Here is an 18,095-nt window from a genome sequence, read left to right as displayed (position 1 = left end):
AATATCAGGCCTGATAGAAGCTGGGTTTCCTAATTTCTATTTTTCTTTGCAGTGAAACAAACTCAGCCCATTGGTGTCTTGGCCAAATCTACAGGTGTAATGAGAGTGACTTAACACCACCGGGTTTCTTCAGAAATAGCTATGAACTGCTGGGTAAAATGAGAGTTTTCTTTCCCTCTATCATGGTTAAATTTCACAAAATACAAGAAATAGAATCAAGATACCCCAACATTGCCTGGACAGGAAGTGAAGCACTGGAAAAAGCTCTGCACACATTACATCATTTTAACTGTGCTTTTAAATGCAAGAAGCTGTGTTGGCCTGAAGGGAGAAAACAAAATAAGAACAGGAAGGGGGGGAGAAGGGAACAGTTTACATCTTAAGCAGCTATAGAAAATACAAAGGTGAAATGTTCATGAGTGAAGGTATTCAGCCTCTTTTTATCACAAAAAGGGATTATCTTTGAGTCTCCCTGTAAACAATCGATTCTCAGCCTGTGTTTCATAGGCAGGTATCAACTTCAAGCTCTTATTGGCACTACTGGTACTCATATTACACTCTAAAAACCAGATCAACTCCTCTAATCACAACAGGTTACCCGACACCAAAGGACTCTTATACACCTGCCCCCATTTACACAAGTTGTTGCAGACCTCCCTCATGATTTGGATCATTACGTCCACTTCAGAAGGGCCTTGCACAGAAAAAACACAAGTACCAATGACCAGAGAGTATTTAGAGGCAGTGCCTATTCCCTCTTAGGCTGGGGTGCTGAGAACAGAGTTGATAAACCCTTGTAAGACAGGGAATGACATGATGTTTCTTGCTGTCTTACTAGAAGAGGATCCCTGTTTTATGAACTAGAGGTACTCCTGCACCCCACACAACACCCAGGGACTTGAGCTCTGTTCCCATCTCTAGCACAGACCTATGGTATGACCTTCCACTCATCTCTTCCCTCCGTAATCCACTTCCCCAAACCAGATGTTTGTTTTTTTATTTTTGTTTTCAAACAAAGTTCTTGGACCATAGGTTGAGGCTCAGACAGACAGGATGCCCTGCAGTGCATTACAGCACTTCTTGGCTCTATGCTGCTTCAATGGCAATAATTAATAAAGCAGAATCAACAGTTTGCTGCAAGCATTTCTGGTGAGAGAGAACAAAGTACTTTTATCATCTCAAATGAGAACAGATACCTTGAAGTACTCAAAATAACCCAAACTGCTGTGTCAGGACATGCCACATATTTCAGTAGCATATTTTCCAGCTCATTGTGATCTCTAGGTGGGGACAGCAGCCCCCCATACTCCCAAATATTCACAGCACCTGGCTTGGAACAGAGACAAGATTCTTGGCAAACATCAAGTTGGAGCAAAAATATTCCCTTAAAAGCTGATTCAGAGCACCTACACTTCTTTACAATAAAAGCAGCCCAGGAAATCCTATTATTTTCCTCTTAGGAGAAACACTGGCCATCAGAAAGATGAAGGGTGACAACTGCTTCATGTGAAGCCAGTAAACCGCTAGAAAATGGCTGAGCAGAAAGTGGTTCAAGTCACAGGCTCTTCTGCAGAGAAACCTCAGCTGATCATCTCCCATTCCCTGCCCTGACTTCCATCCAGCCATGTGGGAGTAGGGCTCTGCAGCCACTGAAGGCAACACCAGCGCCTCTGATAAAAGTTAGGCTGCTTGGCTTCTTGCTCTGTGAAATCAGAGGCTTTCAAAGAGATTCATGCACTGTGTCCTGAATGTTAAAATAAACTCTGCCAACACCTTCTTCTGAGATTACTATCTGGGCATCACTAATTTCTTGCAAAATATGCCTGTGTTATCCCCTATCTCAGAAGAGCAGGTGCTTTCTTTTATGCCCCAAGCAGATGCACATTTCACTCTTCTCTGAGCACTCAGAGGCAGCTTTTTTTGAGTGTGTGACAAAACACGGTGACAGCTGCTGAAACTGAGATGCCTGATGTACCCTTTACACCTAACCTGACTTTTGCAAGGATGAAGCAGCTGATCTTTTGGGGTGTGCAGGCTCTTGCAGGAGGTACCCCAGTGCAGTGCTCTCATCCCAGCCCCTCCAGCATTTTGTTTGCTTTTCTGTCAATAAAAGAGAATATTGTGCCTATGCCATCTGTTAAGCAAAGTGCTGCACATACATTGCAATATACCCTGCAGCACAGGGTATATTCCAGATTATATGTGATGAGAAGTGGCTGTAAGGAGAGAGAAAACTCCAGGTGCTGGAGCTGTTACAGGTGAGCCTAAGCGTTTGCTTCCCCGAGGCACTGACCTGTCAGGATTAATCTTGTCTGCCCAGGAATGCACCTCGGCAGACACCGCACCCCATTCCAGGAACCCGTGAATAGCAAACCCGATGCTCAGCACCACACATGAAAGCATCTCCTTTCTCTGGACCGTGACTGTGGGGGAGTGACAGCCTGGCTAGCATCAATCCTGTTTTGTGCTGGGCTTTTTTAAAGGTGGTTCCTTGGGGGGAACAAGATATGAAGTGAGCATGGATGTTTGCTGCTGTTTTCCTATGGACACCTCCAAGGGAACCCCCGTATTTGTTTCTCTGTCCTGGATCCACCTGAGATTCTGCTTTTTTATTTCAGCTTAAAGGAGGTCCTCTCCCTGTCTGTATTGTCCTCAAACCAACCCTAAGGGAAGGAAGTCCATGGGAGCCAGAGGAATCACCTTTGATGGCCTCTAAATCCTTTTGATAATGCATCCCAGAGGTAAAGCTGTAGGACAAATGGGCTTCTTCTGAATGATGCTGCCCAAGCACTGTGCAGAAAGAGGCACAAAACAGTGGTGTTTCCAGTGGAGCAATTTTACCAAAAAGGGTGCCCCTGGCCTGTCAGAAAAATGCAGTGCAGGTGATGAACACTCATTCACAGGTTTCTTTTCCTCCTATTCCTTTGTCACACCACTAGAAAAAATGATGAAACATCTTCCTACCCTTAAGTCCTCCCTCTAACTCAATCTCCTTGACTCTACCAGCTTTTTGTTCAGGAGCTGAAATGTTCTAGGCCCACTCATTGTTTTCCATTTGGAAAAAAATGCCCATGCACAGGCACTGTTTCATAGTAGATGTTCAGTAGGGAGACAGCAGGCAGCCAATGTAACAGTGACGTTAGGAAAGACAAAGCTCAGGTGAGCTAGGGAAGCCATGCCATGTCCCCAGCACATATCCAGAGGGACAGCTGAGCCTGCTGTCCCATGGGGTGCTGGGAGCCCTGCTGCCTCCCATCTGCCTGAGGATGCCTCAGAGGTCAGAGCTCTCCCACAGTGCTGAGCCCATGGCCAAGGCCACCAGCTGAGCCACACACCACAATTTCAGGGCAGAGCCCTGGCCTGGGGAGTCACCACAAGAAAGAGTGCTCCCAGGCAATTAGGGGTTTCTGGATCAAAAGCAATAAATTTGAAGTCCTAACTCAAATTCCTGGCCCTAGGGAGCAGCCAGAGCTGGTGCCAGGGGCAGCAGGAGGCAGGCAGCTCACAGAGAGCAGCCCACTGCTGGAGCAACTCTTCTCACTCCACAAGTGCTCCCTTCCACAACCTCTGAAACAAAGGAACTTATTTCTAAACACAGCAGTATTTCCACATTTGAAGGCACAACCCTTCTTCCCTGTTTCTACATAAACAGTATCTTTTAGACAGCACCTCACCAAACCGTGCGATGCCTCCAGGAAGCACCCACGGCCGAGAGCAGTGGCAGCAGGACACTGCAAGTGTGGAGCAGTACTTTTGGGACATGTGTGGGGACACAGGCACTGCAGCCCTGGTGGCCTAGATAACCATTGCTCAGGTCTTGTGTCAATCATTTCCTGCTCAGAGAAGTCCTGCATCTCTCAGAATACATCTTTTGGTGCATGGGCCACCAAATTCAGATACTTTAAAATTTCAGGTCGTCAGGGCTTGGTTCAGTCGTCAATAATCAACTGAGAAAATGCCAGCAAAATTCGGATTCAGGTCTGGATTTTGTAGTCCAGAACAGAGCTCTGCCTGCTGGGCTTACTCCACCACCTCCTGATCAGCTTCCATAAGCATTCACATGAATGTAAAAAAAATTAAATATTTATATATGCCTCTCTCCAACAGTGATTTTAGGGGCTGCAGCTGTAGGTATTGAGGGTTATATAACTCAGTTCCTCTGACAAAGACATTTGGCTGAACTTTAAACAAGGGACCTTTAGAAATCTGTAAAATTTTAACCATCAGTGTGTAACAGCTTCTAGGACGTTTCCCACCTTGTAACATTCAAAACAATGATTCATCTTCATGAGAAATATGTAACTGTCTGAAACTAACTCTCAAATAATGTTAATTATCTGCATGGTCTGTGTTTCTGCATGTGCAATTCCCAGCTACCAAGACTGGACATTATGAAAGCTTTTACATGACATCAGCTTTCCAATGACCAGCCAGTTATAAAACACAAAATTTTTAATCTGCATTTGATTGTCACAGCTTAAAAAATCACAGATTTTATGAGAGCTACAAATCATTTTTAGACTGTGCAGTGTGGACTAAAAGCCAGGTTTTTTTGTTTTGGCTTGTTGATATTTCCTGAAAACATGAAACAATTCTGAAAGGACAGATTTCCTGGCTCACAGCTAAAGGTCAGCAGTCATACAGGGACTGCTTGCTAAGTGCACCTAAAGGAAAGATTGGCGCAACACTGCAGTATTATTAAAAAGTGATTTAAGTGGGGGAAAAGGGAGAAAACGGAGAGACAGACAAAGATTATACTCTCAACAATTGAGCTTTCACAAAGATTAAACAGCCTTGTTCCTTGCTCCTTGCTGCCCCTCACTGTCACTCCAAGCTTGCTCTTGCTCTCTCTGTACACCCCTCTGCAGCCATCCCTGACTGCACGGCCCTGGAAAGGGACTGCTCTGACCAGGCACCACAAATCACTTCTAGAGCCTTTCCTGCACAGCCCAGAAGTTTTTCCAGGCTCGTTGCTGCAAAAGATTATGGCAGTTCAAATTTAATTTGTACTAGGAAGGACAGGAGTTCAGAATTCCCATGATTGTGAGCAACACTGACATGCAGTTGTGTGATATGCAAAAAAAAGCTCATTTTTCCACAGGAATCTCCCCCAGACACGAGCAATGTTTGTAACTCACTCTCAGCACAACTGGAGAGCCAGTCCTGTTCTGCAGCTGTCAGAGGGGGCACAGCCAGCTCACATCTGTATCCCGAACCACTGAGTAGACAAAACTCCTTGTCAAGGTATTTAATTTTGCAATAATAGATAATGAAATTTCCCATTCACTGACAAGATGCCAGTTTGAAAAGAAGCACATTCTGCAATCAATGTTGGAAGCACCTTTAAAACAGTATTTAGTACCAGTCTCAACAGAGGCTGTACCCCAGCTCTCTTTAAGACCCCCAGCCTGTTTTTATTTTTATTATTCATGTTTTTCTTTCTAAGTATAGGCTACATACAATTTTTCAGGCGAATAAATGCCAACCAAAACCAACCTAGCAGTCTCAAGTAGGTCTCTGCTACAGGCCCTGCTCCCAGGTAACTACATTTCCCTCCCTGTCTGACCAAGAGCCCTGGGCCATCAGAATTAACAAAGAATTTGTGCCTCTAATCCTGCTAATAAAATACCTCTACTCTGACCACAACATCCTCCCTAGCGCTGAGTTATCAAAAGCATATGCTCCCATCACTCATGGTCTGTGCTTCTGGCTCTTTTTCTTTCTCTTTTAAATTAAAACCATTTGGCTGTAGAGCAAAATGCTACCTTTTCAGTTAAAAGGCTAGTAGCAAGCCTATGACCACATGTACAGCTTGCAACTGATGTCTCCAAATTCTGCTAACTACATTAACATCAAGCAAAATAACAAATGTGCCAGTAAGCAGCTAAGCAATACCATAGGCTGTTTAAATGTAGCCCTGGCAGATCCTGGAGGAAGGGCATCTCAGAAGCCATGTGTCCTCTGCTGTGCAGAGAGAGCACTCAGACCGTAGGATCCTATTGCACACACCTCACTTTTGAATATATGGCTACACCTCTTGCATGTCACCTGTATCTCACACGTGCATTTCCTCTAAAACTACTTTGTATGGGATAAAGGGCACTCAGCTCTTGGACACAAAATGTTTGCCCCGAAAGCAGCCAGGGACACTGAAACAACGGACTCTGTAATTCCTTGCAACAACACAAAGCTGCAGCTCAGAGCAGAGGCATGCTGACAATTGAGGGCTTTACAGACCACAACCTGCAAGGATGAATCACTCTCCAAAGCAAAATGTTGACCACAAGCATGGAGAACATTACTTCAGAGGCAGATTGCTGCAGCCTGGCTATTTTCTATCTGGAGCTCAGGGAATTTACAAGTAGAAGCCATTGCCATGATCAGCAGTAAGAGTACAGGCACAAGATTTGCTGTGATGAATCCAAAATTAAGACAGCTCCAGGCCTGAAGTTCAGTGAGCCACACCTGCTAGTAGAGAACACATGAATAATCTGATCTCCAGGCTACAAATACTTTGAGAAAGGGTTGGATATCCCCATGCAGTGGAGCCTCTCTGCATCCTCCTAAGGCTAAATGAAATCATTAATGTGAGGACAAGCTGTGCATTGATAGCTCTGAAACCCCAAAAGCTGCACTCCAAGCTGCTGCTGAGGAAATCCAACAAACGCAGGCATCCGGTGCCAGCAAGACTAGAACTCATCCATTTGACATAAAAAAGCTCCTTTATTGAACAGCTCTAAGAAACACTACCTGCAAAAAGTCTTGTTAACTGTGAGATTAATAACATTTCCTGGAAGCTAGGGCAGTTTCTGTGGCATTGTTTCAGGAGCTGAGGTGATCCCATTGCCCCATCACCAGAACTCCCTCAATTTCAAACCATTTATGCAGTAGCTAAAGAAAAAAATTAATAGTACTATTTAAAGGTAAAGTCATGCTTGAAACTGAGACACAATATGATGATTTTTTAAAATCATATCTTGCATAAATTATGAACTCTGTATTGATTGCAAGCGTAGTTAAGCACACGAAAAGGGTATAATGGGAGCAGAAGATATCTTCCTGGCCTGTGGGCTCAAGTGAGGTTGTTCCCACTACAGAACACCAATGATCTGTGCATTATGGTCTGTTAAAGTAATACTTGGCTTATTGAACACTTACTTTGTTTGATACTTAAAAGAAACGTGGGTATGCACCACAGAAATAAAGGTCTATCTTTGTAAAATACTGGGGAATAAAACCAAATGGCTCTAACTGACATCTCAAGACAAGCATCCCCCTTTTATATGCTTGGCTTTGCTTACTGTTACTCTTACTGCTGTTATTATTATTATTATTATTAATCCACCAAAACATCACATTTAGACTAAACCAGTTCCTCACAGGAAATTTCTGCTTATTAGCATAATCCTCCACACTTCCATCAAATTCTGCACTCTCTTACATGACAGATGCAGAACTCTGCTCTTTGGAGTGGCTGTGGTGAAAATAAAGAGCAGATACAGCAGCCAGTGTTGTGACAGGGAGTGGAGACAGAGGGTGCCAAGCATTAATGCCTGTGAAGGGCTGGATTTCAGAGGCTGGGGACTGTGCTCAGCAGCAGCTACGTCAGGTCCCATTCAGACATCAGTCTGAGCAACCACCATTGTCAGGCTCTTTTAAAAATCCTGACTGTCACCTTTTAAAGCGGGTGAAAATCAATTAATTTTGAGCTTATAAAGGAATGCCTTTGCTGTGGCCAACCTTGGCCACACACACAATGTCTTTTGCAGAGATGCACTGCCTTTTTTTTCTATTTAGTGTAAAAGCACTTCATCATGGTTGTAAGCCTGAAGGTCAGGCTTATTTCTTTAGATCTATTATTTACTACTTGAATTTCCAGTTCCACCTTTCTGGCTATTACAGCTTCTTTCCCCAACTCCTTTTCACAGTAACTCCGTGATGATGACTGTTGATAAAGCTAGGAGGGCCATGATTCTAAGTGTCTGACCTTCTTCAAAATCTGATAATGGATACAGTTTCTGAATCACAGGTCATCTCAATTTTGTCAGTAAACCATTTATTTACAGTGGCCTTCAGACCTCCAGGCTTACTGTGCACTGCAAAATGGGTTTTTCAGGGAACAATAGGAGAGAGAGCCATCCCTAGCCTTTGCTTAGGTTAGGAGAGAATGTTTGTCCACAACATCTTATGCACCACAGCCTCTAAGAGCTTTCCTGCTCTGTAACATTTCCTGATGTTTGTATGAAACTGACAGGTATAAGCATCCAATACGAACTAACCTCCTTTTCACTTGCAAACTACATGGAAAGGGCAAGAAAAATCCATGTCTCCTTAAACTCTCCCCACCTACTGAGGGCTATCCAGTCACCTTTACCACATTGTTCAACTTACAGTTCAAGGCACAGTGCCAGGTTTTACATCACTGCCTCAAATGCTACTCCGCTGTGGTAGGAGCTGATTACAGCATGCCTGTCACAGCTGTGTCAGTGCCAAGGCACACCAGAGTCTGCCAGCCTCCTCCAGTGGCTGCTCTGAAATGGAGATCTCAAAATGCCTTGGTCTTACAGAAACACTGCCAGAGGTACAATTCCTACAATTCCAGCAGCTCAGTGCTTCATGCAAACTGTTGAGTGAGATGCAGAGAAAAGCGTGTCAAACACCAATTCCTGGCTCCAACAGTGCCTGGAAAACTGAGCAGGGACTGGATCCTGAGCAGAGGGAACCAGGCAGGTTTTACTTACTGTCAAAGCTTCTGTGCTGTGCTGTTAGGGTGGCCTGCACAGAGCGACCAGCCTCTCTCATCATGGCTTCAAATTCACTTCGGCTTTTGTTTGCAAAGTTCTCCTCCATCTCGCTGGTGCAGCAGGTGTAGCCTTGTGGGCAGATTCGCAGGTGCTCCCCTAAAATGAGAGAAAATGCAGTTTAGTGGCCAGGTCTGAAAAAGGGAGAATTTCATGCTGGACAATCTCAGCTCAGAAATATCTCAGCTCCCAGGTAACCTGGATCTGCATGCATGTCTTTCTGTCAAATTTACCACCCAATTTGAGTTCTTCTGCTTTAATACAGTGGTTGGTATCAATGCAGGCACAAATTTTCTCACTGTTGACTGTGAGGGAAGAAAAAGCAAGGGAGAAAAAATTTATATATGGAGCAAGGAGAAGGGAAATACAAGTGTCTCCTGCTCAAAGTCTCTCCTAGAATCCATCTCTGCCTAGAATCCCAGAAGACATGGAAGTCTGATTAAATGACAGCTGTACTCATTAGACTTAATATGTACATTAGCACTGCTGTTTGAAACTGCTTTGTCAAGTAAAAAAGAAGCAACTCCAAAGTGCTCCCTGCCCTACCAGATATATCCTGGGAAGGCATTTCCTTAACCAGAGAGGTGAGGCTAGTGAGAGGTTTTCAAGAGATAGAGATGTGATGAATGTCAGTGGAATTTGGGCAGCTAATTCCCCTCCACATGTATTGAAATTTTCAGTGAAAAATTTATCTCCCAGAAAGAGACAAGGCCACCCCAAAAAAAGGTTGCTAGGATAATCACTGATTGAATATACCCTTTGCTATAAGGAAGAACAGGAAAGGTGAGAGGACTCAGCAGGCAAACTGAAAAACTCTCTAGTATGGACTTCTCCTACCCTCTGCAATTTCTTTACTGTGAAGAAGCAAGTGCTCGCATAGGCAAAGTCAGCAACTTTTTAAAAATAATTGCCCAAGTTCTGATGAGTCCTTACAAAGACACATCCACCTACAAACACACCCTATGTTTCTCCTTACCCAAGCAATAAGAATTAATTTGAATGAAATCAAACATTTATTAAAAAAAAATTCAATACAATACCCCTCTTGTTCCAAACATGCTCTGAGATAAACCAATTACCAAGCAGTTACCATGTTTAAGATAATTTGATTGGGATTGCCAAAGATTTTGCTGGCACTTTTACAGGACTGCTGTCTTAATGTCACAGCTGAGCCCAAACATCTTTAAAATATTGTTTTATCTTGTGTGTCTCAACAGCTTCAAATCCTGTACCTGCACAGTCTCCAGAGTTTCCCATTAAAGTCCTTAGCTATTTCCAGTGTAAAGCTCTTAGCCAATGGGTGGTAAAGGGTCTCTGAAACTGGACATGTGTCCTACCCTTGTGAAAGTTATCTCATTAGCAGCCTAAGAGCAACTGGAGTGTTCTGTAGTTGATGGATTTTAGGCAGAAGCCATTCAGGATGAGCTTGTATTTTGCTGGCCCTTGGATTCCTGCACACAGATGACCCTTGAGCAACCTCTGCAGGGTGTGGGGTGAGCCTGCCCTTGGAAAACCAGTTACCATGGGCATCTGCTGTTACTGTCAGTCCTCCTGTCTACGTGATGGGAATTGCTGCTCACCAGCTTCTGTAGGAGAGAAACTCCCATCTCCAGCCTTGTGTTGTGCTCCCAGCTGAGAGGAGGGTCAGGGTGGTGTGTCCTGGGGGCTGCCGCGTCCCTTGGGTCCCACTCTCTGTCCCCACCAGTGCCCAAAGCAGCAGGAAAAGCAGCAACTTGCTTCAATACAAAACCTCAAGAGTCAAATATAAATATCACGTGGCTCCTTGCCTGCCACACCAAATGCAAGCTCAGTTCCAGGGCTTGCCTGAGCCTCTCCTGCCCTCACGAACTGGATTGTTCCGAGTCGTTCCCTGGGCTCCTTTCTGTAGAGCTGTATTTATTTGTACAGTGTCAGGGCTGCTGACATGTGACAGGCAGGAAAAGGGAGCTGGAATTTCTTGACAAGACACGGCTTTGATTCCTGTCGCGGCAAATTAAAAAAAACTTTTTTCTTGTCCGGCCTTTTCCATCCCATTTCTGCTGCCACAGAATTTCTGGCAGGACAGAAGTTCTGTGCACAGCAGTTTTACTGTGGGATGCATCTGGCCATGAGGCCTTCGATGCCCTCGGGACTGAGCGAGGCCTTTACAGGGCCTGGCCGCTCTGAAAAGCCAACCAACAAAAAAATGGATCCCAGGGGATCCCAGCGGTTTCCAGAAGTGCCTTTACCTCCTCAGCTGATGGTGAATTTTGGTGGTGAGGTCCTGGCCATGCTCAGAGGCCTCGCACTCAACAACACGAGCACTCCCGCCATTTCCTCTGGGTGCCGTTACCCACCAGGGCTGGCAGGCTCAGGCAAATCCTCCAACAGCCCTTTACAAACGCCTTGCTTTGGGAAACCGAGTCAAATCGGTGGGAACCTGGGGATCTCCCATCTCCCCGCCTGCTGCCAGCAGGATTTAGGCAGGAGGTCTGCCTGAAACTGGGAGAGCAAACACGGACGTCCCTGCAAGAAGACAGCAACGCGTTCATCAAAGCTGCCCGTGAGGCAGGCTCGCCGCACAGGCTGCAGAAGCCAAGGGGGAAGGTGTGGGGATTGTCCCCAGGAGGAGAGGAGGGGAGGAACAGCCCGGTGCCTGAGCTCCCTGAGGGACACGAGGAGCAGCGGTGGTGAGAGCTGTGCTAATTAACATGGGACACGTCCAGGCAGATGCGCCGCGCTCCCAGCCCGGGCGAGGCACAGCGTGTCTGAGCAGGATGGCTGCAACCCTGCTGTGACACCACAGCCTCCACACAACCGAGGGGGACAGGGGAAAAACAGGCAGAAAGCAGGGGAGAAATCACACCCATAGCTAAAACTGGTTAATTTTACACAACTTTGTGAACTGAACATAGAATTGTTTCCATTCTTGAACTCAGAGCTGTTTCAATCCCTTTTGAAGTAGCATTTATCTTAGCTTTCTGCAGGTATTTGTAAGGTACTCAGCAGGTGTTTGTGTGGTGCTCAGCACCACCACATTCTGTCTCAGTGGGAAGCAAAGTTTTCATCATTTATCTCTGTAACTCAAACTCAGCACACACAGAACAGTCTTACAGCACTGTGAACATGCTTTGCTTTCTTTGCTTTTTAACATGACCCACCCTGGAAACATTCACTATTATTATTTAACCTTTTTCTATTGATTCCAAAATAAATGTGCTCCAGAGCATATTTTGGTTCTCCTTATATTTCAAAGTCCCTTTGTTTGCCAACTTGCCTTTGTCCTGTTGCTGAAGCTTGCACTATAAATATCTCTGGGTTCACTTGGCAGGAGACATCTGCAGATACCTACAGAGAGCCAGAGGTGTTTTACAAGGAGTAAATCTCCACGATACAGGGCGTGTCCTCTGCCTGCTGCTGTGCCACACAAGTTCTCCCTGTGTACAGCTGACCTGTTGCTCACCACTTGTTGGACAGCACGTGCTCCCACCCCTGGAAGAGCTTTGCAGAAAGCAGACAGACATGGCAGAAACCAAACTGGCAGCAAATGGAGGGCTGCTCAAATCTCCTTGAAGATGACAGACACGCTTCCAGTGAACCAAGGCCAGCTCTGGCTCGTGCCCAGAGAACCCTGGATTTACCACACATCTGTAAGTAAGAGAAGATGCACTTCGAGATGCTCTGAAAACAATCAGCTTGCTCAAGCCTTCCAGAGTCACAGTGTGAGGTTCCATCTGGGTCTCTCTGGAGGAGCCAGCTCTTCTGCAAAAGCTGCTGAAGCTGGGGTGGGATGTAACCCACCGACTGCATGGTCCCTTGGAAACAGAAACAGGGTACAGCAGGCAGGACAACAGCATCAAGCCAGTACCTCATTTATGATTAACTGTCCTGGAATGGAAAGGAATAGGCAGGAGGCTGATGACAAGAGAATATCCCACTGCATAGCTACAGGCTTGGCTTGTCCTTGAAACACCCTCTCAAGCTGGCTGGGTTAGCAGATCATTTTGGCTATCAAATTCATTACTGCCCTTCAGAGTGCTGAATATTGAATCACTTGACCGCTTCTCACTCAGGGATGGAGTTAGGCCCAGGGTCCCTGCAGGGAAATAGCCCTGCCCACAGCCACCACTACCAGGAGCTGAGACATAGTGCGTTACAACAGAGACAGGGCTCAGCTTTGACAGGGCTCAGATCGCTGCTTCTTCTGCCGTGCGCTCCAGCCTCTCTGCTCTGCCCACACGGGCTCCCTGCTCTGCCCACACGTGGCTGCCTGCCACGGGCTGTGTGCTGTAACACAGCAGAGCTCAGCTAGCTGTGCCCAGGAAAGCTCTCCAGCTGTTCACTGCTCCTGCCTTTCACCCCACCAGGAGGCTCTGGAAACAAGACAGAAGGGCAGTCCCAGGGGTATAAAATGCAATACCGAGTGAAGAGTCCTTGGCTCCTTTAACCATGTAAATAGTGCCATTTCTATCCCTCTCACAGGATGTTGGAGATTGAATTAATTACTATGTTTGCAGAAGGTTTGGGGTTATGTGGCTGTGTCAGAGTATCTAAATGCAAATTATTACAAAATCATTCCTCCCAGAGGTTAATTTATTTCAGGCTGTGATAAATCCATCATCATTCTTCTCTCATATTTGTAACCCTCCTCCCACTCACTCTCCAAACTGTTTCAACAGCTCATTTCATGCTCCTAGCCTCAGTCCAGCCCCCCATGCCAGGAACAGCTCCAGCCCAAGCTCCCTCTTGGGGGTTTCTGGGTGGACATGTCTCAGGCAATCAGGCTTGCTGAAGTGCAAGACATGCCAGGCATGGCAGGGATGCCAGGACACAGCCCCTGGCCAGGTGCAGCCAGAGAGCCTGAGAGCACCTGGCAGCTGAGGAGCTCCAGTCCTCTCCTGGGAGAGAGCACTACTGTTCTGCTGCCTCTCCCTCTTCACACCTAGATCCCATCCCAGCTATTGAGCATCACAGCCACGAACTAAGGACAAACAGTGTAGTTTAGAATATGGGTTCTCTTTTCTATTTTTTTCAGACCACGTCAGAGTGTCTACAGCTGATGCAAAATGAGCCTGGAGGTGGTACAGATGTTAAAAACACCTTGCAAAGAGGTAGTGCAATGAAAGTGAATTCCTTTCCTTATGCCTCCCAGCTTTTCCTGCTTCAGGCGCTCCTGTCCCCATTTGTCTTCAAATACATATCTTTACAGAGAACACAGCATGGCACATGCTAAAAAGTAGCTGACAGCATAGCCAGCATAGTACCACGATGCTACCTTGAATCCCAGCCTTGCCACCAATAACTCCTAAGGGAAAACTGGGTACCCCAAAAAAATTTGGGCTAGGAGATAGTCCTGGCGGACCAGTCTAGGAAGAGCTCTTCATGCCCTTTTCACTGAGAACCATCTGCTGGCAAGCTCTGCCAAACCCCTGCACCCCATTAACTCCTGTGTAAGGTGTCCGGCTGCACAGCTCATCCCCTGTTGTAGCTGCTACCATCAAACTGAACCAGAAACCAGACTGCTCTATTAAGCAGTGTGAAAATCAGATCTTTTCCCATATTGCAAAGGCAGATGTTAGCTGTGTAGCCTATTTCTTCGATTTGCAGTCAGCTGTTGGCAAAATACGATATCTTATATTTTCTGATTATGTATGAAGAGTATCATCATTTTGGCTTCAGTTTGCACATAATGTCAGGGGAGTCACAGCAGGCCTGAATATCAAGGTTCATACAGCAAACACTGTGATCAAAACGCACTGGACCATGCTCTCCCTGGTCTCAGTGATACTGCAGGCAGAGGACAGCAAGGTGCGGCAGGGCTGTGGGCTGGCCCAGAAAGGGGGCAGAATATGGTCATGAGGAAGAGCTGTGCTCAAATGAAGTCCTTATTTTCCTGCACTTCCTAGAAGATGCACTCTCAGGATGAGAAGCAGAGGTGGCAGGGTGCAGCTGAAAAGCAGCCCTGCCATGGACTCAGGGACATCTCGGATGAGCTGTCCTAAGAGCTAATGCAGCAAGGTGGAGAGAACAGCCACAGGGAAGCTGTCTGCTTCACCAGCACCCTGCAGGAACCGCTCATGGACCTCAGTTCCTGCTACGTGGCAAGACCCAGGCTAATCTCAGCTGGCCCAAGGCCACCACAGGCAGTGTCACAGCTGACACATGAGCAGGACTGCAGAGGAGGCAGGGGCTCTCTCAGCACTGCACCATGCCGGTGACCCCACACACATCCCTGCTGCCTCCTGGCCTCAGTAAGGAGAGAGGGCTTTGTCTCTGGCACAATCAATCCTATCTCTTTGCTGCTGCTGGGTGAGTAGCTGGTTATCTCGGGGGACTGAAAACAAGGGCATGAAGTCTTCTGAAGCTGCACACCACAGGTCTGGATTTGTCCCGTGTCAGCAGCTTTTGTAACGCCTTGCCATGTGAAGGCTGATCAAATAGCTTGTGCTATCTGAGATGAACTAATGTTTTTGTTCCAGATAAAGAAAACAAGCACCATGTTCCACATCAGTGATAAAAACAGCAAACTGAAAAAAAATAGCTAGAGAATATGCTTATTCTGATAAAGCAATGCACACGTTTAAGACGGGACAATAGGAAAACATTAAACGCTTGTTCCCACAGCTCATCATTCAGACCAGGATTATACCAACAGGAGTGAACAACCAAGAGCAGATAATCCATAAGATTTGTTCTTTCCACTTTTATCTTTCTGCTCCTACTAGGATTTAATAAACTATCAAAATACTGTTAACCAAATACGACAACTTAATCTGGCTACTGCATGGAGTTGGCTCCCTACCAGGTTACTGCTGTTCTGTAATTGCATTACAGTGAAAACCTGACACAGTGAATACATACAGCTACTTCTGAGAAATGTCACAACTGGCACCTCAAACAGAAACCCCTGATGGGTGGGAGGACTTTGGGACTGCCCCATTAGTACTGACACAGGCTGTTCAATCCAGGAGCCTGGCAGGAGCACGTGGAGGAGGCTGAACAGCACTTCTCTCTGTATTTGCTCTGTTCGTGTGTCAAAATACTTCAGGCTCCGAGGCTGTCAGCTCAGTGTCAAGCTCACACACACTGGAAGTGTGGTATCAATTTGTTTAATCCTAGACCCTGATGTCAGAGGAATTTATAAGACAGGCAAACATGGGCAAAAAAAGTTAATTAACAGAGGAGAAAGAGCCACCTCCATGTCCTGGAAAAATACTAAGTACAGATTAGATAAGAGTGCCTTCAGAAACGACAGTCTGCAAATCCTAATGTCATCTGTGTATGTTACAGTGGCAAACTGCCCAGAGGAAGGGAACAGAGAAAATGTCACAAGTGCTGACAACAGACTTGATTCTTCGTGAAAAGCTCTGCATAAATGCACTTCACCCACACATTGCTCCTTTGGGTTTTGGGAGTGTCTTTCTGAGTGAAACAGAATACCCCTTCCCATCACTCTGCTACCCCAGTTTCTCTCAGAACCTGCCTTTAGCTACATGGGCCAGACTGCCTCTGAGCTGTGCACACACAGCAGGAATCAGCACAGGGTGAAACGATCCAAGCCTGTATTTAAGGACAGAATAGGAAACACTTTACAATTTGCAGTAGAAAATATCTTTTTCAGTGGTTGAGAGAGGAATGAAAGAACAAGGGCCAAATCCACATGTACCACAAGCAGTGAGAGACCTCCAGCTAGCAGAACTGACTGAACACACTGAATCCAACACTGCCCAGATCCTTTTCTGGGCACTGGACACACAGTGGGGGTGCTTCTGAGCAGGACTGCTACAGGAGATGATCCATTATGAAAGGCTTCCACTGGGAGTTAGGACATGGTCTACAATTAACACTCTCCAAGTAAACCAATCCTGAAAAGAGCCTTCAGTCCAAACTAGACCAGTTGCAAGAATCATGGAGAAGCACACAGGGAGTGCAGTGTTACGCTCCTTCCTCTCCCCTTCCCCGAAAAACAGAAACGTTTTAAAACTAATCTTAAACAAGGGAAGAATTATCTTGTCTTTTCACATAACACTTGTGGGGACGTATTGAAGTTATGTGTTGCAATCCATCACTATCAGCCTCTTTCAGAGTTGTCCTGAGCACATCAGCTTCTCACCAGATGTTTGGTTCTGTTTTTTCTTCCTGGAACAAAGAGTCTTTTTATCCTCAGTTTGCTGCAATCTAAAATAAGATCAAACTGGAAACCTATCACTCTTATCAGATGCAGCTTCACTGCAGGCTTCGTAACAACATAAATATATAATTACATAAGAGGCAAACTAATTCATTAAGCAGAATCTTTTTTTACTAGCTTCTTCTCGGAAAAATATCTATTGGAGAAACTGTCAGCTCTTCCTTACTGCCAGTATGATCAGACTGCAAAAGGAATCTGGGTAGTAAACTGAGGATTAAAGATGTAGTTCAGACTAAGAAGTTTAAGAGCCAAAGGCCTTTGGTTTATTCTCCATTAAAAACCCCAAACTTTGGGGCAATAATTCATATAATCCATGTCAGGAACTTGAGGAAGAGACAAAACCAAAAGGCTTTTCCAGTTCACCTGCTAAAGCTCTGCAAGGAAAATAGTGGTACCGCACTTGGAGCTGGTTTGAGATAGAGACTAAAGAGCTTCAGCAAGTTTGTAAAATCATTGCTCAAGAATGGGGAGTGCTCATGGCTGGTCCCAGTCATTTCAGTGCAAACAACAAACCTGTATTAACCTCTCACAGAGAAGTCAGCAATTAGAGAACATTTCCTTTCAACCCCAGCAAAACTCAAGCAGTTGATGCTGGTGTGAAAACCATGAAAATCATCTTTCTGGGTTTCAGCTGCATGCTCAACCCTGAGCTCCTGGAAGGCACTCCCTGTTCTTTATCCCTCTGCCACCCTTGCAGCACACTGGGATGAGCAGGGTGTACCACCTGAGGAGGGTGTATCTCCCAGAGGAGAAGGCGGGGAAGGCTGCACAGGGCACAGGCCACTGCTGCCCACCTCGATAAGCCCCACTCCTGGCTGCCAGTTCACCCAGGTGAGCTGCTCTGTGCACACAAGGAGGGTCTTACTCTCTAGCAACAAAGATCTCCCAAGGGAAAATCAGGAAGCTAAAAAACTCCTCAATCACTCTGTCTGCTGGTAAGAATGAAATTGACTCCTGAATTTGGAAAAAAACCCTTATTTTAAAATAGTTACTAAACAAAGTTTTTGGACCTGAATCTGATTCTGAGAGTTTGCAAAACCAAAATGTCCATGCCTAAAAATTTAAGAGATTATGTTAAACAAAGCTCATTAATCTGAAATTCCATAGACATGTGTACACTTACC

General features: G+C 45.7%; 1 protein-coding gene across 5 annotated transcripts in view; it reads right to left on the bottom strand.

Moving 5' to 3' along the window:
• Nucleotides 1–18,095, bottom strand: part of GPC1 (glypican 1) — a 200,695-nt gene that overhangs the window by 91,236 nt on the left and 91,364 nt on the right. For 3 of the 5 annotated variants that reach the window (XM_068201355.1, XM_068201359.1, XM_068201360.1), the window contains exon 2: nt 8,742–8,900. In XM_068201355.1, the coding sequence (XP_068057456.1) occupies nt 8,742–8,900 (159 nt within the window). Of the gene's footprint in view, nt 1–8,741; nt 8,901–11,029; nt 11,052–11,276; nt 11,429–18,095 lie in introns of those variants that run through there. The other 2 variants (XM_068201357.1, XM_068201356.1) reach the window with 2 other exon arrangements.

Source organism: Anomalospiza imberbis, chromosome 10 (genome assembly GCF_031753505.1).
Source record: "Anomalospiza imberbis isolate Cuckoo-Finch-1a 21T00152 chromosome 10, ASM3175350v1, whole genome shotgun sequence".
In the NCBI taxonomy this organism is placed as follows: Eukaryota; Metazoa; Chordata; class Aves; order Passeriformes; family Viduidae; genus Anomalospiza; species Anomalospiza imberbis.
Note: the sequence above shows the minus strand (reverse complement) of the source record. Positions and strands in the feature narration are given on the sequence as shown.